General features: G+C 41.6%; 1 protein-coding gene across 2 annotated transcripts in view; it reads left to right on the forward strand.

Moving 5' to 3' along the window:
• Positions 1 to 518: 518 nt before the first annotated feature.
• The window catches only part of AMFR (autocrine motility factor receptor), a 36,376-nt gene continuing 14,215 nt past the window's right edge, over positions 519 to 22,679 (forward strand). Inside the window, exons 1-8 of one of the 2 annotated variants that reach the window (XM_060253985.1) lie at positions 519 to 993; positions 8,365 to 8,457; positions 13,085 to 13,249; positions 14,042 to 14,194; positions 15,082 to 15,122; positions 16,234 to 16,366; positions 17,847 to 17,980; positions 21,033 to 21,143. In XM_060253985.1, the coding sequence (XP_060109968.1) occupies positions 727 to 993; positions 8,365 to 8,457; positions 13,085 to 13,249; positions 14,042 to 14,194; positions 15,082 to 15,122; positions 16,234 to 16,366; positions 17,847 to 17,980; positions 21,033 to 21,143 (1,097 nt within the window). In that variant the 5' untranslated portion in view covers positions 519 to 726. The remainder of the gene's footprint in view (positions 994 to 8,364; positions 8,458 to 13,084; positions 13,250 to 14,041; positions 14,195 to 15,081; positions 15,123 to 16,233; positions 16,367 to 17,846; positions 17,981 to 21,032; positions 21,144 to 22,679) is intronic. The other variant, XM_060253986.1, reaches the window with a different exon arrangement.

Consider the following 22,679-nt stretch of genomic DNA (forward strand, 5'->3'; position numbering starts at 1 on the left):
CTATTAACACAACTTACCTTCAATTTCTCTCACTGTAATTTCTTTCTAACTTATGCTATCCTCTCTTTCTCTTTTCATTTAAGTATTCCCTTTCGTTTGGCTTGGGATGGCGCAAGGCATTGTTAGTTTAAGAGACAAAAATTCTAGTCCAATTATCAGTCAATTTATCCTTAATATATTTATTTACATATGTATTTATCGATTGATTGGCGAACTGGATGTTAGCTTAAGTGCTAAATAAGATGTTCTACAAAGTTATATATGCACAGTAGAATTTTTGTCATGTGTGCAATTAATCTACTTGATCCTACTTCAACAAAGTTCTATATAACTTGGGAGTTTTTAAAATAAATTTATATGTTCAAAAAGAAAGAAAGAAAAAGAAATAAGCGACCAGCCTCCCCATAGAATGTATCTCCGCCTTCCTTTCCTTCTTGGGCCAGGCCTGTCCCTCACTGGCCCGTCACCGCCGCCTCAGTGCTGCCCCTGCCCGGAAAGGCCGGCACCGCCTCTGCCGTGGAGCTCGCAAGGCCCGCAGGCGGGACGGAGCTGGCGGGCTCCTGAGGGCGGCGCTCATTCGCTAACCCGAAGCGGACGGCGTGACACTCTCGGGGAGTTACGTCCGCATTGGGTTGGAGTAGGCCTCACTCCGCGCTAGGCCGTTGCCGGGCGACTCCGCGGAGCCTTAGGGCCGCTCCAGGCGGAGCAGCACGGGCCGACGCCGCCATGCCGCTGCTGTTTCTGGAGCGCTTCCCTTGGCCCAGCCTGCGGACTTACACGGCTCTCAGTGCTCTGGCGCTGGCCGGCACCGTCCTCAGCGCCTACCGCGCCCTCAGCCAGGCCTCCGAAGAGCATCTCGACGGGGCGCCCGAGTCTCAGCTGCCGACGACGACGGAGGAGCAGCTGGCCGGGGAGGACAGGCCGCCGTCGGAGCTTGGGCCAAACGCGCTGGATGTCGCCTACTATTTGCTCTCGGACAGCCTCTGCGTCTGGGTGAGCGGCCCAGGAAGGAACGGGGATGCGGGAGAAGGTGGTGGAAGGGGGGCGGCGGAGAATGGCTGTGGGAGCTTGCTGGGGACAGGGGTGGCGAGAATGGGGAGGGCAGGCTGTATTTATTTATTTACTTACTTCATCCGTACCCCTCTTTTTCTCCCCAAAGTAGTTGCGACAGTTGGTTTCTTTTGTGGGGGGAAGATGTGGGGCAGTGGGTTTTGGAGGAGGCGTGAATGCGGAGGGGCGAGTTTTGGGGTGAAATGAAGCAGACCGCGATGGATTTTGTTGACATTTGAGCAAGTCTGTGAAAAAATGGGTGGAGGCACACATTCCTGAAAAGAAATGAAGAAGGAAGGTTTGGTCCTGACTAAGGCTGAATATTTTCTTACCCCGCCTTTCTCTTTGCTTACATTGTTCTCTTCCTGTTCTCTGTTTTATCCTCACAACAACCCTGTGAGGTAGGTTAGGCTGAGTTTGTGTGACTGGCTCAGGGTCGCATGGCAAGTTTTCACTGGCAGAAGGAGGATTTGAACTGGGGTTTAAACTTTCTAAATAGGAAGAGTGGCAGTGGAAGTGGCAATGCTGGGTTCAGTAAGTGAAGATTTGGTCTCACCAACCGCCTAGTTTGAATGACCTAGTTTTCTAATCACCTTGTGTTCTTATATGGTGGTGTTCTGCTGGGTTCAGCTGATACTTTCCCCACACTCCCACCATTTTTATTATGTGCAAAATCCCACATGTTTGCTAAGTAACTAGGAACCAGGACAGATAATAAAAATTAAAATAATTTCAAACCACTGATAAAAATATCAAGCAATTGAAATAACTGGTAGATCTAATAATAAGACTTTTGCTTCTAAGACCCTAATGGACTAACTTGAAGGTCCTCTTAACAAGTTCAGATTTACAGCCCATAAAAATACAAGGGAGATGAGGTCTTATCTAGTTCATTTGGGTTATTGGGAGGTAGACTGCTGAGAAAGCCTGTGATCAGGCAGCAGTGAAATACATCCTTGCAGGCTTTGAGATGTCAACTGGTATACTGGATGTAGTTATGCACAGGCTGATACTGGGATAGACTTCAAGGATGTGAGCCACAAGTCATGAAAGGCTTTAAAAATAAGGACCAGCTCCTTGAAATGATTCTGGAAACATAGGTGGGATATAAATCAAATAAAAATGCAGTTGCCTTAAAATAAGAGTTATATGCTTCCTGCGGCTGACCCCAATAACAAAAAGGGATCTCTTTCTGCTTGAGCTGTAGTCTAACAATCATCACCAAGGACAGCCTCATTTGGAACATGTTACATAACATAAGATCATAAGAGAAGTCATGTTGGATCAGGCCAGTGGCCCATCCAGTCCAACACTCTGTGTCACACAGTGGTCAAAAAAACCCCAAGTGCCATCAGGAGGTTCACAAGTGCAGCTAGAAATCCTTCCACTTTGCCTGCCCCCCAGCACCAGAATACAGAGCATCACTGCCCCAGACAGTTCCAACAATATGCTGTGGCTAATAGCCACTGATGGACCTCTGCTCCATATTTTTATCCAATCCCCTCTTGAAGTTGGTTATGCTTGTAGCCACCACTACCTCCTGTGGCAGTGAATTCCACATGTTAATCATGCTACATGTTACAGTAATTCAGTCTCAAGGTTGCTTTTTCCATGGATCAGTTTGGCCAAATTGTCAGTGGTCTCTAAATAAGAAGGAAAGTTTACAAGCTGAATGCAGTTAGAAAAAAATATATGCATTTTTGCCACCAGTGACATTGCATTCTTCAATAGGGAAAATCCCTTCCATTTTCCATATTGATATATACGGTAGATCCAAATTTTCTATAATGATGTGCATGTTGACTCCTTGCAAGATTTCATGAACTGTGACTGGGAGAGCTACAGACTGCAGATGGTGGCCCTCACAGATCTAGCACCCTGTCAGCATCTGTGAGGGAGGCCAAACTGATACGATCCCTACGTCTTGGGCCAGAAAGTATAGTAGACAGCCATCCTCAGTCATGTAAGCATTCATGTCACAGCAGATCTGAAAGATTTAATTGACAAAGAAAAGGCATGGCTGAAGGCCATATGACAATATTTTAGTGATCATTAGTACCTGAGATACCATGGACAATTGAGCTGGACATGATTCAACTGATGCAGTGTAGCAGAGATGAGTTTTCTTTGCTTCAAATGGAAATTATAGCTCAATCTGCTAGTAGACATCTTCCAAGAAGTTGGATGAGGGTACTACTCTGTCAGTAGTCTTCTGGAGCTTGTTATTTTAGGTCCCCTTTAGGCTCTTAGAACTCCCAGGGCATCTTCGGATCCATCAGCCTTGGGGGCAAAGGAAGGATGTCACCTTTAAGCAGACATTAAAAAAAACCTGACTATGATTTAGCTAGCTCTTCAGCTCCTTTGGACTACCAGACCCCTGCTCAGTACAAATGATTAAATCTAACCTATCTTTTTCGTGATAGGCACCCAAAACAGCCTGGAATAGGTCCATAGTAGCCATAATGTTCTGACCAGGAACTCTCAAAAACAGATCAGTGATGTCCTTGCCAGTTCAACTTCAGACAGATTCCCATTGAAAAGGCAGGTTGATGGTAAATAAACAGGACACCCAGTCTGTGACTTGGATCCCAGCATCAGATACACAGAATGAAGACAAGTATTAGTTTGCCCTATTAAAGTCCCCCAAGTTCATAATGCCTGTGAAAAATAATTCAGCCTTTTTAAAGACATAACTGCAAACCATGGTTTGTTGCTGTGACAGCAAGCCCAGAAAGAACTTGGGCTGGCTCTCTTGATACCTACTCCCCTGTTCTTTTGGATGTGGTGAGATGGTTATATCCATGTTTGTGGCAAACTGTAGATTGCACGTACATTTGAACTAGTAAACTGTAGTCTGTACTTACCCTACAAACCAGGGCTCAGAACACAATACTGATTTATTACTGTTTTGGAATTCTGGTTTGGTTTGCAAGATTATAATTTGCCAATTTGGATATAATGACACTTGGAAATAACCTATTACCTTGACGAGTGTGAGAAAGAAAGAGAAGGGGAGTAGAGGTTGTGTGAGCAGAACTCCAGGATTCTGATACTCATTTTGTTGTGGAAAATTGTGGTTACTGTCATATCTGAACCTTGCCAGCAGTTTGTGGAATCTGTATCTGCAGGTATCTCTTTTGCCACATTTGATCTATCTGGAATGAAATCCAGATTAGAATTTGTGTGCATGTGGACTGTGAAAGAAAGGGAACAGATAACCATTCTTTTAACACTCTTAAATCATTCCAAAGTACTCCTTATAGGCTATTAAATGGAAGAGGAGGTAACTGAACTGAATTTAGCAATTTGGAGTCTTCACTCCTTAAATCATACAACCCATAAAGTTGTCTGATTCCAATTAATCTCCTAGAATAACCCATTCTTTATCCCATGCTGTTTTGTGCAGGATCTCCCACCTCTCTCGTTTCAGTGTTGGGAGCCTTGTGATGCAGGAAGCAAGACTAGCTGTGCTGGGGAAGGGGGTGGCAGTGGTGTTAGGATACAGTTGTGGTTCCTTTATGCCAGGAAAACAGCCTTTCACTGGCCAGAAAATGCTTGTTCAAAAGCAGTAAGACTAGCTCAGTTGCCTTGAGGTTGGAAGGAATTAGTAACTATGTAACCTGATGACTCCATGGCTCCTGCTGAATTCAACAACCTTGCTTGCCTCAGTTCCATCACTGTAAGCTCTGTTTATATTTAAGCTGTTGTAGTTCATGCTTGCCCTAAGTATCCAGAGATAAACAGGCGGGCAGGTAGAGTTTACTTAGGCTGAGCTGCATCTTTAAGTTGAAATGCAGAAAAAGCATTCCAGCACTTCACATGCTTGTGGTTTATAACGGTATGAAATGTTGAAAGCAAAATACAGCTTAATATATGGGATATATTTGCTAAAAGGCTGTTCTTTCAAATATCTCATGCTGTAATAAACCACCTATATCAAAATGTAGAATGTTTAGGATGATGCCAGATTATACAAAAACTCTGGAGTGTGTTCTGCAGTGATTGTGTAAAGACATATAAACCACCTCTTGATCCTGGCATTAGCTGAGGTGATGAATATGGATGTGTGAACTCACCCAATCTTCTTGAATGCATCCTGAAGCTTATTAGGTTTCCTCCACCTAATAATAGATACCCTGCAGTTAAGCAGGAAAGCACCTTCTAACATTCGACAAAAGAAAAGATGTCTCATAAAGAGCTTTTTATACTGTGGTCAAATCTTTGTGACTTTGCCATGCTGTTTATATTTGAAACAAAACCTCACATGGCCGAGTTATTATCACATTAGCAACAGTGGTATACTGTCCTAAGTTCTAATCACTTGAATTTGCCTCCCACCCCCACAAGGTGGTAGATTGCCTTTTCATGCAAGTGATCTTTCACCTATGTTCCTTGACATGTGAAGATAAAATCATAAAAAGTGTTGATTGCTTCTAATCAGATAAGGAATTGGTTTTTAAAAAAATTGAACAAGCCAGTTACGTTATCTTTAGTGGCTGGCCCACTAACTCTGCAAGCTTTTTTTATGATGAGGCAGATCAGACTTATAAAGTTACGTAATCATACGACCTTGCATCCTAAAATACTGGTGCATTATCAGAAAACTATCTGTATGCCATCAGAATTACAATCTAATTAAACAATATGGCCAGCCAAATTATTATGGCTAGCAAATAAGCTATCTTCTTACAGATGCACACCAACGGCTAGTATACGTTTTAGTTATTTCAGTTTATATCCCGCCCTTCCTGCAAGCAGGTGCAGGTAGTATGCTAATGGACTAAGTTCGTATAGCTGTCTATGTAGATAGTTTGGAACACATTACAGATAGAAACACAAAATGGATATTTTGAAATGGAAAATGGCTAGATTGCGGGGGGGGGGGGGAATACAAAGAGCGCAACCAGTACAGGATTCTTATTTGTTATATGTAACAGCCTTCTTTGTGAGGTGAGTCAGGACAAAAATAATTAAAACAGAGCGAGTTTAATGCTGAGGAAGTTGAAGAAACTGCAAGATTTATTATCCCAGATTGACTATAACTTTGTGAGTCACTACAGGTTTATGAATGATTTGCTAGGCTGTCAGCGCAAAAGTTAGAAACAACACAATAGCTTTTTCCAGTTTTAATTCAAGCAAGCAGGGAAGGCTGGCATGAGAGGGGAAAAAAGCTTGTGTACAGTTTATTCCATATTCTTTGTATTTTTTTTTCCAATCTAACCATTTTCCATTTCAAAATATCCATTTTGTGTTTCTGTCTGTAATGTGCTCCAAACTATCTATATAGACAGCTATATGAACTTAGTCCATTAACATACTGCGTGCACCTGTTTAGAAGTTTGTCTTTTGTTTATGGGCCACTTGCCCAACCCTACCCAGTGACTTGGGAGTTCCGCCTCCTTGTGTCTATGTGGCCTCATAACATTGCTCGCAGGGATCCACAGAGAATGTGGTGGTGACCTATTGGTGAAGCCCAGCCAATCATATGGGGAATCTTATATCAAAATAAATGTTGTTAGTCTTTAAGGTGTCACTGGACTTTGGTTTTATTTGGTTTTATTTTGCTGCAACACATTGACATGGATACCTGCTTTGCAATCTTGTCAGCATCCCAGCCACTCTGTTTCCCATCTGAACCCATCAATCAAGTCAGTTGTTACCATATTTCTTAACTTGCTGTGGCATTTTTAAAAATTGCATTGTGAGTTCCCAGTGTAGTAAAGAAAGGAGTAGCGTACTGATGGCCATTGGGAGCAGCAAGAAATGTTGTGCAAGGGAGAGGGGAAGTGGTGTCTAAACACCTATCAGGCAGTAGCCTGATTGGATAGCCTTAGCAGGGTTACAAAGCAGGAGTCAAGTAGCATCTTTAAGACCAACAAACTTTTATTCAAAATGTAAGCTTTCGTGTGCATGCACACTTCTTCAGATGAGGAATGAGGTACATATATCTTGTGGGGTTTAGAATGCAAAGTGGTACAAAGTTAAAATCCAATAGCAGAATAGTAAAATTAACAAATTCAGAAAACCTTTGATCTGGGTTGCATTAGCATGGGAAACCAATAAAAAGAATAATGCTAAATTCATTAGGACTTTTTATTTAGAATGTTATTTTTTTTTTAAAGTTCAAGCCTGGCACTGAAGTACAGCAAACTGTAGAAATATTTACCTGCAGCATAAGCTGATCTCTCTTTGCAGCCCTTTATGTAAATAGGACCACAGATAATTTTTGTAAAGGCAGAGAACTTGATACCCCCCCTTCCATTACCAGACAAAGGCTGCTTGGGAATCAGACAACACCCCTTGTTTTTGGAATAGAATAAACTTGACCGGGTTAGAATCTTCTAAACCACTGGATTTTAGGCAAGAAATCTATTTAGAAGTTTGTCTTTTTTTTATGGGCCACTTGCCCAACCCTACCCAGTGACTTGGGAGTTCCACCTCCATGTGGCCCCATAACATTGCTCACAGGGATCCACAGAGAATGTGGTGGTGACCTATTGGTGAAGCCCAGCCAATCATATGGGGATTGCTGATTGTACATGCACATAGATTGTTGCTTTTATTTTTTTATTTCTATACTGCCTCTTCACAGTCCTGCTTGAAGTGACTTACTATTAAAAACAAGGGTATGAAGCACAAGCCATTATACAACAGCAACACATTTGTAATTACAAAATCTAGGCACAGATTTTTGCCAAAAAGAATTCGAAGGTCTTAAGCTTTCTCCTTTTTTTGTGCGTGTTCAAGGTAGTCTGAACAGCACTCCAGTAATACAGCTTCTTCATTTGGAGAGGCATCCAAAAAAAGTCTACTTAGTTCTCCTTAGATCTATTCAGTGGAGCTTACTCCCAGAATAGTGTTTTAGCATTGTACTAATAGTTATCTACTGTGACAGGTAGCACTATTTTAAAAATCTATTTATTTTAGCTGTATTACCTGCTATACTGTCTTGGTTAAACAGTTTAAGAAAAGAGTCAAATAGTGAATAATTATTCTTAGGACACCACAGAGTTTAATTCTTTTTAAAAGGAGGCACAAGTAGCTGAAATCTGTCCCTTATCTTTTGCTTGTATGTTGGAGTGGAGAGGGAGGTGAGTTAGTGGGAGTGTGAAGATTGGACAGGCTTTGGCACACAACTGCCAAATAAATGGTGGTGATCTTTTGGAAGCAAGTTACATTCTCACTGGTTTATGGTAGGCTGAGTGTTGTTGCTTTGCACAGTTTATATTTTTAAAAGGGCATTGTTTTTAAATTCATTTTTGAGACTTGAGATTGGGTAAACCACATATCCACATTATGTTCTTTTTGTTCCAGGTACTTGTGAATACTGCTTGCTGTATTCTGATGTTGATTGCAAAACTAATTCAGTGTATGGTGTTTGGTCCTCTCCGTGTTAGTGAAAGACAGGTAAGAAAAATCCTTTGTGTTTTGGTCGTGGGTTGCCTTAGCAAATAGCTTTGTGTACCATGATTGTAGATAGGCAGGTGAGTGTTAATTTCAAAATATATTTGGATCTTGTTCCATTGCAGAGTCAAAGTTTGATAACGACAAAGGTTTTTGTTTGCTTGATAGCTTTTTTGTGTATTGTTAGTATGTCTGTTAATAGCTGTTCAGATTTCTGTCTTTGAAATAAAGCAGATTCTATAATAAACACATTATGAGATTCATGACTGGTGCCAACCTGCATCTTCCTCAGGAACCTTCTTGGCAATTATTGGTAAAAATGATGTACACCACTGTATTCATAATTCCCATGTGCTATGTGAGCAGCGTCCACAAGGAAACATGATGAAATGAAGTACATTTTTTCCAAGCTATAGATTACCTGGGACTATCATGGAGAGGGCAGGGGGGGAGAGAGAGAGAGGCAGATTGGTGTAGCTCGCCTACCCCTGGTAACATCTAGTTAGGCTCTTGGTTTATTTAGGACTGTGGTGAGGGTACCCGTATCTGAATACACTTTCATCTCCTTCTTCTGAGGTGATGTACATGATTTTCCTCATTTTGTGATCACCACTGTGATCACAACTGAAGTAGACTATAGGTGACTGGCACAAGGTCACCCAGCACACTTCATAACAGAATTGTTGTTGTTGTTATCTTTATTTATAGTCTACTTTTCTCATTGAGACTCAAGTCAGATTACAGCCAATCAGTGACAAATGAAATAGGACAATAGGACAAATGAAATAGACAACATGAACAATAAACTATCCTAGAATCATAGAGTTGGAAAGGGCCATACAGGCCATCTATTCCAACTCCTTGCTCAATGCAGGATCAGCCTAGACTGAGCATCCCTGACAAGTGTTTACACAGCCACTGCTAATAGACTGCCAGTGAGGTGGAACTCATCACCTCCCTAGGTAGCTGATTCCACTGTTGAACAACTCTTACTCTAAAAAAGTATCTAAAGCAGGTAAACTACAAATGGTACAGAAAGTGGACAGTGCAATAAAAGCAGATGATACCTATAATAATTGTTACAGTGGGGATTTTATCCCTGGTCTTCCAGATCCTAATTCAGTACTTGTTCCTTCCTAAGTCATTCCCTGTCATTCACTGTATTGGGCTTAAATTCCTCAGCAGACAAATAGGTATGGAAAGGATTCCCTGAAGTAGAGAAGCTTGACAATTCCTGAAATAGAATGCGAAAGTTGAAAAGAGGCCATGGCTGGACATCCATCATGGGAACGTGTAGTAGGCTAGAGTTATGAAGAAAAACAGTTTGTGTGACTGACCTATTGTAGTCCTTGGTACCCAGCCATCATGTGTTTGGTGCCAAAGCTCTCTACAGGAGTAGGGATGGGGCTATTGGGGATCAGTGAGCCATGCAGAAATTTCAACCAAGGATTAGTTAATCTGTGCGCTGGACAAAGGCAGGATGTTTTGATCAGGGGAGCGGCAAAGTGTTGTGCTCTTGGTACAAAAAGTAAAGGAGTTCTGGTTTTTCTAGGCACAATTTAAATTTGGTTTTGCGCTGTGAAGTCCTGATACAGTTTTGTTTATTGTAAAAATATTCATCCAGACTCTCTGCTCCTACAAGCTTCTGTGGCAGTTCATGACCTAGTTAAAACACTTTATAACAAAAATAACTGGAAAACATTTTCATGTGGCAAAGGATGTGAAATGCCAGGCACACATCTAATTATTCAGATGTTGCCAAAATCCTCAGTAAATAAGATTTTTTGATTGACATCTAAATGTTAATAATGTAGACACTGCTAGATGAAGCTGGGGTGGGAGAAAGGCTGTGGTTCAGTGATAGAGCACCTGCTTGACATGCAGAAGGTCCGAGGTTCAATCCCTGGCATCTCCAGCTAAAAGGACTAGGTCATAGTTGATGTGAAAGGCTCTGGAGGGCCCTTGCCGGTCTGAGTAGACAGTACTGACTGTGATGTGAAGGCAGCTTCATATGTTCATAAGCTAGGGAGAACATCCTACAGCCCCAATGCCACTGCAGGTAAAGTGCAGGCCATTGGCCTGATCCAACATGGTTTCTCTTATGTTCTTAACTGCTCTCTGCTATGGCCACCCCTCTTACTTCCAAAGGTGGAGTAGATCCTCAGTGGAAGATCTTGATATGTGCACATAACCCTAGGGTAGCAGGAAGTCCGTCAGCTAATTTTTCCCCAGGCTTTTTTTTTAGATCTTTAATGTTCAGAGATAGAACTTTTGTCTGTATTGAGTCCTGAAAGCACTAGCAATATACATTCCCAGTTAGTAACCTGGTGCCATATTTTGCCATATTTTGTACCAGATGAAACTTCTGACAACTCCTAAGAGGCTGTTTCATGTACAACAGATTGTAATCATCCTGGGTATTGCCAGAACACAGTAGCTTTGGCAAGGTGTGTTTATTCAGGAAGGGCCAAAACTGTAACCAGCCTAAGCCAGTGAAAGATGCTTTGGGCCACAAACTCTTATTTGGGCTCAGTTTCAGTGGGTAGCTGTGATTGTCTGCAGCAGAACAGTTAGATTTCAGTCCTTACAGACCAACAAGAGTTTCAAGGTGTACGCTTTCAAGAAACAACACTCCCTTCATCAGACACAGTAGAATAGAAGTGGAGATCTGAGTCCTTCTATCCTAGTCAGAAGGTGGGATGGGTGTTATAAATAATTCTTGTAAAAAAATTGAAGGTACAGTGTGTATTGTAATCAGCTTTATTAGAGCAGAGGGGGAATGCTTGGGAGTAGAAAATTAGCATCTGTAGTGAGATAAAAATCCTATGTCTCTGTTCAGCTGGGGTGGTGGTGGCGGCTTGGAAGTTTGGCAGCCCTGCCCTCTACTTCCTGCTCTCAGAGGCAGCCCCGCCCTCTGTTCTCTATACTCCAGGCTGCTCAAGCTCGGAATAGTGAGGATGAGCAGGGGAGGGCAAAGAGAAGAGAGGCCTACTTGCCAGGCTGGATTTAAGGCCTGAGTGGGCTCTTTCTGTCCCATGGGCCTTAGGTTTGACACCCCTGCAATAGACTGTGGCGTGAAATACACTCTGGGAAGGGGCATGGTTATCTCTATATTTTATTTATTTATTTGATTTCTATCCCGCCCTCCCCGTAAATGGGCTGTAGTCTAAAGACTGACCAAGACTTTGATGGGAATATCCTCCAGTTCAGCTGAAAATCATTGTTACTTAGCAGTCCTTGTTTATGGCTCTGACTTGCTGTGTTGAAGGATTCAGATGATTGTGGGTCTTTTTCATCAGCCAGAGAATTCTTTGCATCTCAAACTAGAGCTAACTTTGCCTAGGGAGATACCTTCATAACTCCATGTTATAGAGTTTGATGGTTCCCTCTTGGGAAGAATGCTTTTAAGGGCAAACAGTAACTACTCATCAATTAATTGAGTAGAAGGAGTCATAGCAGCCTTTAGGAGCCAGTGGCTTCTATAGCCTTGAATTGGCATCTGGGGTTCAAAATAGGTCCTAAGAAGAGACTAGCAAACCTCAGATTAGAATATCCCCCATCCAAATCAACACCCATATCCTGATTACTGCAACTAATGCCTAATTTCCCACTAATTCCTGGTTTTTTAGCATATATCCACATGTAATTGAAATAGCAACGTGAGGCCCCCTGAAGCTTGTGTGAGTCCTCAAAGCATTTTATTAGGATTCGGAGAAGCCCACTCATACCGTTTTTAGTTTTCATGCTAGCTGTCATAGTTACTGTAATAATTTTGATGAAAAATGTAATTGTAAAGTACTGGGAGCAGAAACGTTTACAGAATTTTAAGTTTTAAAGATTTTTCAAAGGCATCAAGCTTTTTTTAAAGGCTGATTCTAATTTTAGAATAAATCTTGAATAAGTGACGCATATCTACCAATGTCATTGTGTGCTTCTGGAAACACCTCTGTCTTTTAAATCTGTGTTTTTTGCTGTGGCTGACATAAACAGAATGCCTGTCTAATTGGGTCTCTCAGTTATGCCTATTTCAAGTGGGGGGCACCATAGTCTCTGGTTCAATTCATATGAAAGGTAGACATGAACTCAGATACCAATGGCAGTGGGTATAGTATAGCCAGGAAATTTGAAGATTGTCTGGCAGCCAGAAACTCTAGCTCTTTCTGTGGTGAGCTAGGTTTATTTTGGGGGCTGAGAGAAATGTGACTGGCCCGAGGTCACCTAGCTGGCTTCATGTGGAAGAGTGGGGAATCAAACCCGGTTCTGCAGATTAGAGTCTGGCACTCTTAACTACTACACCAGACTGGTGTAGATGCTGGTGTAAGTTTATATTGATAATGTTCCTGGTGGATTGCCAGTATACTCCTTATTTCTGCTTCAGATTCCACTGTTCGCTTATGATACAATCTGCAGAAATTTCTGTATCGGTTACTTGCTTGATAAAGACTCTTTGCATTTGAAGAATCAGTGGTTCCAGGATGATAAAGCTACAGACTTGTGGCAAATTCTTAATATAGAAACAGCAGGAAAGTGTTAAGCATACTAATTGTAAAATCAATTACATCTATGTTCGCAAAATTACATCTCGTGAAAGGCTCTCTTTTTAAACTTCAGATACTTTTTTCTTTTTCAGCATCTCAAGGATAAGTTTTGGAATTTCATCTTCTACAAGTTTATCTTTATTTTTGGTGTGCTAAATGTCCAGACAGTGGAAGAAGTGGTCATGTGGTGCCTTTGGTTCTCTGGGCTTGTGTTTCTCCATCTCATGGTTCAGCTTTGCAAGGACAGGTTTGAATATGTAAGTTTCTTGGTGTTTGCTTAGAACTAGGTGGAAGTCCATGTCCTGTAGGAAGGAGCATCTGTATGCTTATCAAGGAATAACTGATAACATACAGTACATTCTGTGCAGTCATTTTACTTGAAGTTGATTGCAAACTGGGACATCTTTGCATGAACAATGATGGTAGAAAAGGGTACACAAGCTAGGTTTAATTACTGATTGATTAATTGGGGACAGAAAATAGCACCTGTAGAAGAAGAGGCTATACTCAAAACCTGGGCCCTTCCATCACACTTTTTGTTTTCCCATTCAGTTTTCACTTGAGCTTTATGTTGTTTATTTATTTAAGACAATTACATGTTGCAACTCAAAGCAGCTTACTCCTCATATTCCCCTCCTCCATTTTATCTTCACAACAAGAAGTAGGGATTCCAGTCCATGTCTGGCAGATCCTAGTCCAGTGTTCTAAGTGCTCCCCGTTTCCCATGCTCCTGTTATGGAACTTTGGCATTGTATCAGGAGTAAGGAAGTGCTTTTCAGATAAGGTCTCCTGGAACATCCCAGTACAGGAAGTCAGACTACACAGCTTCTGATGGCTCTGTTGTGTACATGAGCCAGTGATCAAACCAGATGGAAGGATCCTGCTCCTGAAGGCATCCGATGAGCCCGAAGTAGCTTACTCTTCCCTGTAGCCAAAAGCCATGGGATTGTGCCCTCTAGGTGTGCTTACTGAGTTGGCCTGAGTGATGGCTTTTAAATTCGAAGTGAGCAAGTAGATTTCTTATCCTTCCTTTATTTTTTATATTGCAGCTCTCTTTTTCTCCCACTACACCAATGAACAGTCACATCAGAGTCCTGACCCTGCTGGTAGCGATGCTGCTTTCCTGCTGTGGATTGGCAGTTGTGTGTGGTGTTATTGGCTATACCCATGGAATGCATACACTATCTTTCATGGCGGCTGAGGTGAGCATTCCAGTATTTGTGTGTTTGTGCACTCTTTTGGTTGGCCTTCCTTTATCTGTGCAGCATTTTGTGTATTGATTTTTGAAAATCTTTAACCCCGGGGTACATCCTATTGCAGAAAAATTTGGGATTACCAGAATATTAATGGCTTGGTTTCCATTATAATCTGAGATCAAATAAGAATTTTGGCTTCGGATTCGTTGGTTTTTTTTTTTTTTTTAGATTATATTATGTATTTGTTGCCCGGCCCCTGCACTGGCAAATCAATAGAACATACTGATAGTTTCAGGTAGTGGGACTGGCCTATAAGCAAGTAATAATTTAATAATATTGCAATATTGGGTGTGTCAACCAATACTCCCTCTAAACTGTGGAGTCCTGCAAGCAAAAATTCTACTTGGTAAGCTGCTGGGATTAAAGTTGTGAGTGAGCAATTTGGCTACTGCATAAATCAGTTTGCTCTGGGGCTCTCCTTCCTGAGCTAAGACAAAAATGTGTGAGCCAGAGGCTAACAAACTGTGAGCTAGCTATCACTAACTCAGCACTGGTGTCAACATATATTTTTTTTCTTTGGTATAACAGTAGTACAACATACATTGGTACATACATTTTCATATGTACATTTTCAAAACACTGAATGATAGTCCCAGTATGAAAAATTAGAAAGCAGTAGGAAACAAAAGCATTTGAATACTATTGCAAAAGGACTCAAATTTAAGAAGCGTTTTTGTTTGCTTATTTAGATGATTTCTCTGCTGCCTCTCTAAAGAGCTTGTCTGCTGTATTGGGTCTCCCCAGATTGAAAAAACCTTTTGCAAAATTTTGTATCTCTAAGACAAGTTTCAAGAATTTCCTCTTTCTTTTGTTTTTGCTTTGTTCCCCTATAGTCTCTGCTTGTTACTGTGAGAACTGTTCATGTGATTTTACGGTAAGTTGGAGCTTGGTGTGGGGAAGGAAGTGCCCTCCTTTTGGGAGGGGGTATTGGACTGAGGTGGGATGGAAATGGGGCCCTTTTCAGTCCATCCCTGGCAGGGAGGCAAGTTGGGTGTAAAGGCCCAACTGGACCCAAGGCGTGTCATCTGTAGCCTCAATTGATTTGTCCTTCCTTGGAAGAAAGTCTCTAGAGAGATGCAAGTTTTTTTTTATTTGTCCTTCCTGGGAAGAAAGTCTCTAGAGAGATGCAAGTTTTTGCAGCTGCAAAGTGTAGATTGAGGGGCATGATGTTTAGGCCAAAGCCCTGAAGTTTCTGAGAGATGGATCTCTCACTTGCATTCTAGCAGAACCATTCTGTCATGCAGGCAGGTGACATCTTTTGTGTTTGGTCATGGAGGTTCTCTACAGCAGCCTTAGCATTATGGAATGGCCTCCATGAATTATCTAGGAAGACATTTTCCCTCTTGGCCTTCAGCAAGTTGTGGAGGGAGGAGCCAGGCTCAATGTCAAGCATCTGCATCTGCTTGGCATACAGAAGGTCCCAGGTTCAGTCCCTGCAGTTAACAAGGATCAGGTTGCAGGTGATGTGGAAGACCTCTGTCTGAGAGACCCTGGAGAGCCACTTCCAGTCTGAGTAGACAATGCTGATCTTGATGGGCTGAGTCAGTATAAGGCACTTACATGTTAAATGGAGCTCTACAGGAGTGGCTTGGGGGTCACTGGTGGGTCTGGTGGTTGCTCAGGGCTTGTGTTTTTTCTAATGCTGTATGTTCGGATATGTTAATCTGTTGAGATCGATTGTATTAATTTGGTTGTTATTTTGTAAGCCTATTTTGAGTTTGTAAAGTGAGAAAAATGGGCTAAAATATTTCAAATAAATAAATGCTGTGTTATAGATAACCTATTGCAGAATTACTCATACTCTGACACAAATTTTAAGTCTTTAAGGTGCTACTGGGCTCTTGCTCTTTTCTACTGATATATAATTAGTAATGAGAGTAGGGTGAACCTGTGTGTACCAAAGTGTGTTAAGAATAACCTGTTGTTGTTCCTTTATTATTTGTAAACTGGCAGTGATTCATGGCTCTCTTTTCCCCTTCCCCTAGTTACATCATTCATCTTTGGGATCTCAACCATGAAGGCACATGGGAAAGCAAAGGAACCTATGTTTATTACACTGATTTCATCATGGAGTTAACTCTTCTGTCACTGGATCTGATGCATCACATTCACATGCTGGTATGAATCTTTAACTTCGCTGGCTCCTGTACCTTACAGGTTGACTAGAACAGAATTGAAGTGGTTTCCAGTTTCAGGCTGGGGTTAAAGGTGAACTTTGGGTCCATCCACCTCTTAGAGCATGTGTCTGTAGCAACAAACAATGTTATTCCCCCTGCTGGACATCAAGATGTCTCTTACTGTCACAACATACATTGTGGAGAGGGCAGCAAGCACACTTGTCACTGCACTACTTCCAAAGTGAATAAAGATAAAGCACTGGAACAGTGAACAGATCTGAGGTATTAAAATGCCCTTTCTGCCAGATCTACAGGACAGCAGAACATCATTTCTAAAACTGATGTATTAAATTGAGACTGTTGGAGTTGGAGGAAACGAAACTACGTCCAACAGACCCTTATATTTGCTCCCAGCTTCCTTAGGTCTTTATGCTTTCTGCTGCAAAATGCCCCATTATCTATCAGACTTAACCATTCCAAGTCATCGCAGGGCATTTATGTTGGCTAGACTAAATGCGTTTCCCTCCAAAGTTTTACAAGGGAGATATCGAGTCCCTTTAGGCGACAGACTCTGTTCCTGTGGAGTGAATATTCCCGACTCAATTCAGCATATATTGCTTGATTGTTCCTTTTATCATACTCTCCGTAAAGATTTATTTTGCAATCTCTCTTTCTCCCCAAATTTGTGTTCTGCCACCCTGTTATTATTTATTGACAATTCTGAGGGGGAGGTTAGTGAGACTGTGGCAAAATTTTTGGCGGACATCCTTAAATTTAAATCTGACCATGTATGAATGCATCTGTAAGCTTGGTTTCATTTTGATTTTATCTCCAATGTTTAAATTTTTATCTTCTGTATATTTTTATTTGCAACTGTTATGCTATTAAAGGTTTGGTATGGTACTAAAACTGAAACAAGAAATACCTTGAAGGAACACAAGATTCCAATTGCTGCTTGCCAAGCCCGGGGCAGGGGGAGTCTCTGTTTCCCATTGCTCAAGCACTTGTCTGTGTAATTGTCTTTTGTAGCAAATAATTAAGGTATCTGCAGCATCATAATAAAATATTTCAAGTTTCAGAGGGTAGTCAAGTTATTCCGCCCCCCCCCCCAACATGAATGAAGCACACCTCTTTGCACATTGTAATACGGATAAAGCTCCTCCCCCCCTGGTCCAAGCAGCCTGTGGGTTGGATTTTTTTGTGGCTAGTTTTCTGTTGGGAAGGCAAAGAAAGCGCTTTTGCTTGGAAGCCCAGAGCCACCTTTGGGAAGCTGCTTTGTGTGAAATTTCCCCTCATTTCCGTTTCCTGGAAAGGATAGTGCCTTGCTTGCCCCTTTCAGAACACCGCTCTTCCTCGCAGCCTCCAAATGAGAGAGCTGTGTGTTCTGTAAGGTGTCTTTGGATTTCCGGTTTGGGTAGGGAGTGTGGAGCCATGATCCACCATAGCTGAAGATGATGTGCTCTCATGTCCTTCTCTTCAAGCTATTTGGCAATATCTGGTTGTCGATGGCCAGCCTGGTGATCTTTATGCAGCTGCGTTACCTGTTCCATGAGGTTCAGCGAAGACTTCGTCGCCACAAGAACTATCTCCGTGTGGTTGGGAACATGGAAGCAAGGTGAGCAAGTGGATTTATTGTTGAATAATGATTGCTGTAGGAGACCTGATTTACAGTCTTTAAAATAATCTTGCCTAATGATAGTTACATAAGTGGCCTAGCCTCAAGAGACAAAACTTGCTGATCCAAACACTCAGCTACTGTTTACTCATTTAAAAAGCGGCATGTAAATAGAAATAAATGGGTGGGGGACCCGCAAGCACTATGGGAAGGCATCTCATTTTTCCCTTCCCTACTATTACCTCTTCACCTTCCCTGAAAGCCCCCCAGCATTTCTAATTTTCTTGCTTCCTTCTCTTCTTTCCATCAACCAGCAACCTACCTCTGTCTGCCAACCTGCCTTCAGCTTTCCCTCCTTTCCTCTATGGTCAAATCGTGCAGGGCCAGCTGCCAGGCTGGGTTCAGTTGTGATGGCAAACCTGCAAGGACTTTGACGGGGGCCCGCTCATTTCCCCCACTATCATTTCCCCCACACTATTTTCACTTTTCTTCCTCCTGGCAACCCCCATATCCTCACCTTTCCCTGCTTTCTTCTCTTTCCCACCCACAAAACCAGCCTATTATTTATCTCCCTCCTCATTCATGGTTATATTTATCATTTATTTACTTAATTTATACCCTGCCTTTCTCCACAATGGGGACCCAGATCAGCTTACATAATTCTCCTTTCTTCCATTTTGTCCTCAGAATAACCCTGTGAGTTAAGTTAGACTGAGAATGTGTAGCTGGTTTAAGGTCACTCATCAAGCTTCCATGGCAGAATTGGACCTGAGGCTGCAGTCGTAAGGACACTTTCCCAGGCGTAAATCCCACTGAATTCTGAGCAGACCTGCTTAGTATTGCTCCCTGAGTCTCCCATATCCTAGTCTGAAACTCTAACCACTACACCAGATTGGCTTTTATGGGGTGTCTGTTGAATGGTAGGAAGCAGCCAGTCCTGAGGAAGCCATGCAAGTCTTGTGAAATCAAGTTGTCCATTGATTGTTGCCTGGCACTGATGAGTCCTTCCTCAAAGCAGAGCCCTGGAAAGAGCTTTTTCCTTCCCCCACATTTGACAGACAGAAAGCAAGGCTTAAAGGCTGGCAATACTATTATGGTTGTCTAACAACCCCTACAATGGCCATGGTAATGACCCTTTTTTCTTTAAGGTACAGGAACTGCTTCTGTTATTTTGGGGGTTTTAAAGCCCTTGATATCTATATTCAGATTTTTCTGCAAACCTGAGGCTTTTCTCAGTTTTGGAGAAAGTTCTGTCTTGTCTGTTCATGACTCCAGTCTCTGGATTTAATTAGTCCCAGATTTTGCCATGTTGGCATTTAGGTATATTGGAACTATTAATGATAATAGAGGATAGTGAATGTTTCTTTAGAAGCCTTCCCTCCTCTAGCAAACATTTGATCGTCTACTGTTGGGAAAAGAGTGAGCTTTATAAATTAAATACTTCCAGGCAGTTTCACCTTTTGATTAATGATGCATGTTACAGAGCATAAATTGCTGTCATCTGACTTCACTGAAAGACAGTTAGAGAAAAGATTCTTAATATTTGTTCTCCTTTCTGATTGCTGATGTTCTCTATACCTTCTGTCTATTAACCTTGTTGACTTCTGCTGTTCACCATCCACCTCCTCCTACTTCTTACCACTGTCTCATTTCCTTCTTCTCAGTCTGTCCTACTGATCTCTCCCATGCTTGGCAATGCTACACACACCTCTCCTGTCAGCCTCTAATCAATTTGCTTCTCATAGCTGGAATCTTTAGGTTAGCTACCGTAGCTCTTCTTTTTGCAGGCTAGATTTCTAGTACTCCACTACAGTTTCCTACCTGTAAGGATAGGAATAAGGATGGATAAAGGGGTTTGTTGAGTATAAGCAGATTTTTTTTTGCCCTGAGCTCTGGGGACAGAATAATTAAAGGCAATATATGAATCTTGAATAACAGTCAGAATTCCTTTCTTTCCAGAAGAGGTTCTGGCTCATTCCTCATAGAGATTCAAATCAAACCTTGTTCATGGAAATGAAGGCTTTCCTAAATAGTAAATTGGCCTTCAGTGACTTTTCCAAGACTTCTTGGTAAATGCCTGACTGAACTAACCACACTGAGCTGGTATTCCAGTTCCAAGTATAATTCCAGTACAAATACAGTAAATACCTGATAGTGCTTTATGAATTAGTTTAATACGGTCATAGACCAGTCAAATTAAATACAAATACCTTAATAAAATACAATCAGATAAAACAATAATCAGAATAAAACATACACAGTATGAAATATAATTTCCCCCCAGAGCACTAGTTAGGTTCGAGAGCCGAGGCATTCAGTTGGATATTCCCCTTAGGAATTGCTTCCGGAGACTTATAGCTCGCGAAGCAAATTTTGCCACACATGAAGTGGTTCTTTTGTTCCTATCAGCCAATAATTTGTCTAGCTGAAATCTAATATTTCTTCCAGGGACACTGGAACAGATTGGGAGTATATAATCGGCCCTAATACGCTGGTATAATTTACATTGGAATAAAACATGTTCCCTATCTTCCGGTTTCTTGTCCCCACAAATACACAATCTCTCCTCGTATGGTTGTCCTGTGTATCTGCCTTCAATAATAGCTGACGGTAACATATCAAGTCTGAGAAGGGTAAATGCTCTCCTATACTCAACTTTATCAAGATTTTGCAAGTATGGCATCAGTGTTATTTTATGTAGCTCCTCTATTCCTGGTAAATAACCTTTAAGCTGATTCAGATCAGATCTTCGACATCCAAGATCCTCTGTTTAAGAAAGGGTTTAACCAGATTGTACTCCATATTGAGCAAATATTGTTTAGATAGTCCATAATAACCCAATTTGGACTCCGTTTCTCTAATCCACAGAGGAACAAACGAATGCTTTAGCTGCTATTCTCTTAGAATGAAAAGAAGGCATTGTACTTCAAATGTCATCCACTATGTGCAGCTAATAAGTAGAGTTTTGGTGGGAAATCTTTGTTCATATCTAGCTGTGCTGTGTGCATCTGGGCAGGAGTTGGCAAACCGTTCTTTTGTGTTCCTATTACAGATTTGCAGTGGCGACGCCAGAAGAACTAGCAGCCAACAATGATGACTGTGCCATTTGCTGGGATTCCATGCAATCTGCACGTAAACTCCCTTGTGGACACCTGTTCCATAAGTACGCACCTGGGAAACAAAAGCCGGGTAGAATAAGCTGTGTACTCTCATTTGCCTGCAGCTAATTACAGGGTTGAAGTATATAACTATCTTTGTTTTCCTTTACACAGTGATGATTTTCCTCAGGGTTAGATGTTGCCAATAGAGGCCTGGTTCCGTTCAGTTCCGACAGTGCCCAGGAACCCAGCAAACAGGAATATATGTACACTTATCCAGGACTGGAACAGTTACTGTAATGTAATGTAAATGTGCCAGTGTCTGGCCTTTAAGTACCTGGCCCTTCTTAGTCCTAAAAATAAAATTTTTAGGTGGCAGCTTACTAGAATGTAGAATGGGGGTGGGGGTATCCGTCTGGTATCTGTCCGCAGCTTATGTGATCTCTGTGATCCCATTTTATAATGTCTAATTTTGGAAGGCTGATGCAGAAACTACCTTAATACAGCTGCTGTAGCAAAGCCTGTGTTTGCATGTGTAGAAAGTGCACTGTATTGGTTGATGCACTGCAATAAATTGGTGAAGTTCTTAGAATTTCACGATCATTTAATGCAGTGAGTTTCTTCCCCTTTGTGTTTGAACATGTGGGTGAACTGGTGTAGTGTCTGCAACAGCTTTCAGGTCTTCTTGCAAAAATGGCTGCTTGATGGCAGTAGCTTCAGGTCAGATGAAATACGGTAGTTCTTTGTACAGTGCCTAATCAGTTTAAGGAATATGCTGCCACAATATGTAGCCAGCAACTTTAAAAGGAGGTTAGCCATGGAAAGTAGGTTTATCAGCACTTTGTCACAGTAGCAAAACAGCAGCAAACCTTTTAAATATCAGTTGCTGAGCAGGAAAGATGGGCAATTGCTTTAATTCTCCACTTGGATTTTCTTGGAGTGATCTGTTTGGCTGTATGCTGTGGGAACCCAGGTGCTAGAATAGATTGACTTTTCAGTCTGATCAAGTAGGACTGCTTGCATATCCTTCAATGATATCTGAAGTAGCCTTCCAACAGGCTTGTGGTTTCCGTTGATGCCTTTTGGTGGTTGCTGTTCCTGTTTCTATCTCGGCTGTCTGTCTTGGAGAAGGTTAAAATGCAGCTGGAGAAGGCTGTAACAATGCAAAGGCCAGTTTGTTGTGGCTTACTGCTAGCAGGGGCCTTTAAATATATGTCAATATTCCAGCAAGCATTTAATAAAACAGTTTATCACTACTAGCTGGTATAATTAAAATGGTGCTGTTGCTTTCCCATAAGGTCAAGGTTATTCTTTAGCTTAATCAAGAATGAGTACAAGAATGAGTAGTGCAGCTTCCAGTTGCTGCCAAGAAGTGCTGTGGTGGCATTTCACAAAAGCTTATTTTATGTTTTCTTATTTACGTACATATTTTCTTTTTTCTTTTTCTCTGGTATTTTGGTCAGGTAGGACTTACATGTTGTCTGCCATTTTATTATGTTATGTTTTAGGGAGTTATAGTATGTTTAGGGAATTAATGAGTAGTGTAGTTTAACTTCCTGACTTCTCTAGTTTTTTTTTTTCCTTTTTCTGCTTTGGTAATG

This window comes from Heteronotia binoei, chromosome 14 (genome assembly GCF_032191835.1).
Source record: "Heteronotia binoei isolate CCM8104 ecotype False Entrance Well chromosome 14, APGP_CSIRO_Hbin_v1, whole genome shotgun sequence".
NCBI lineage: Eukaryota > Metazoa > Chordata > Lepidosauria > Squamata > Gekkonidae > Heteronotia > Heteronotia binoei.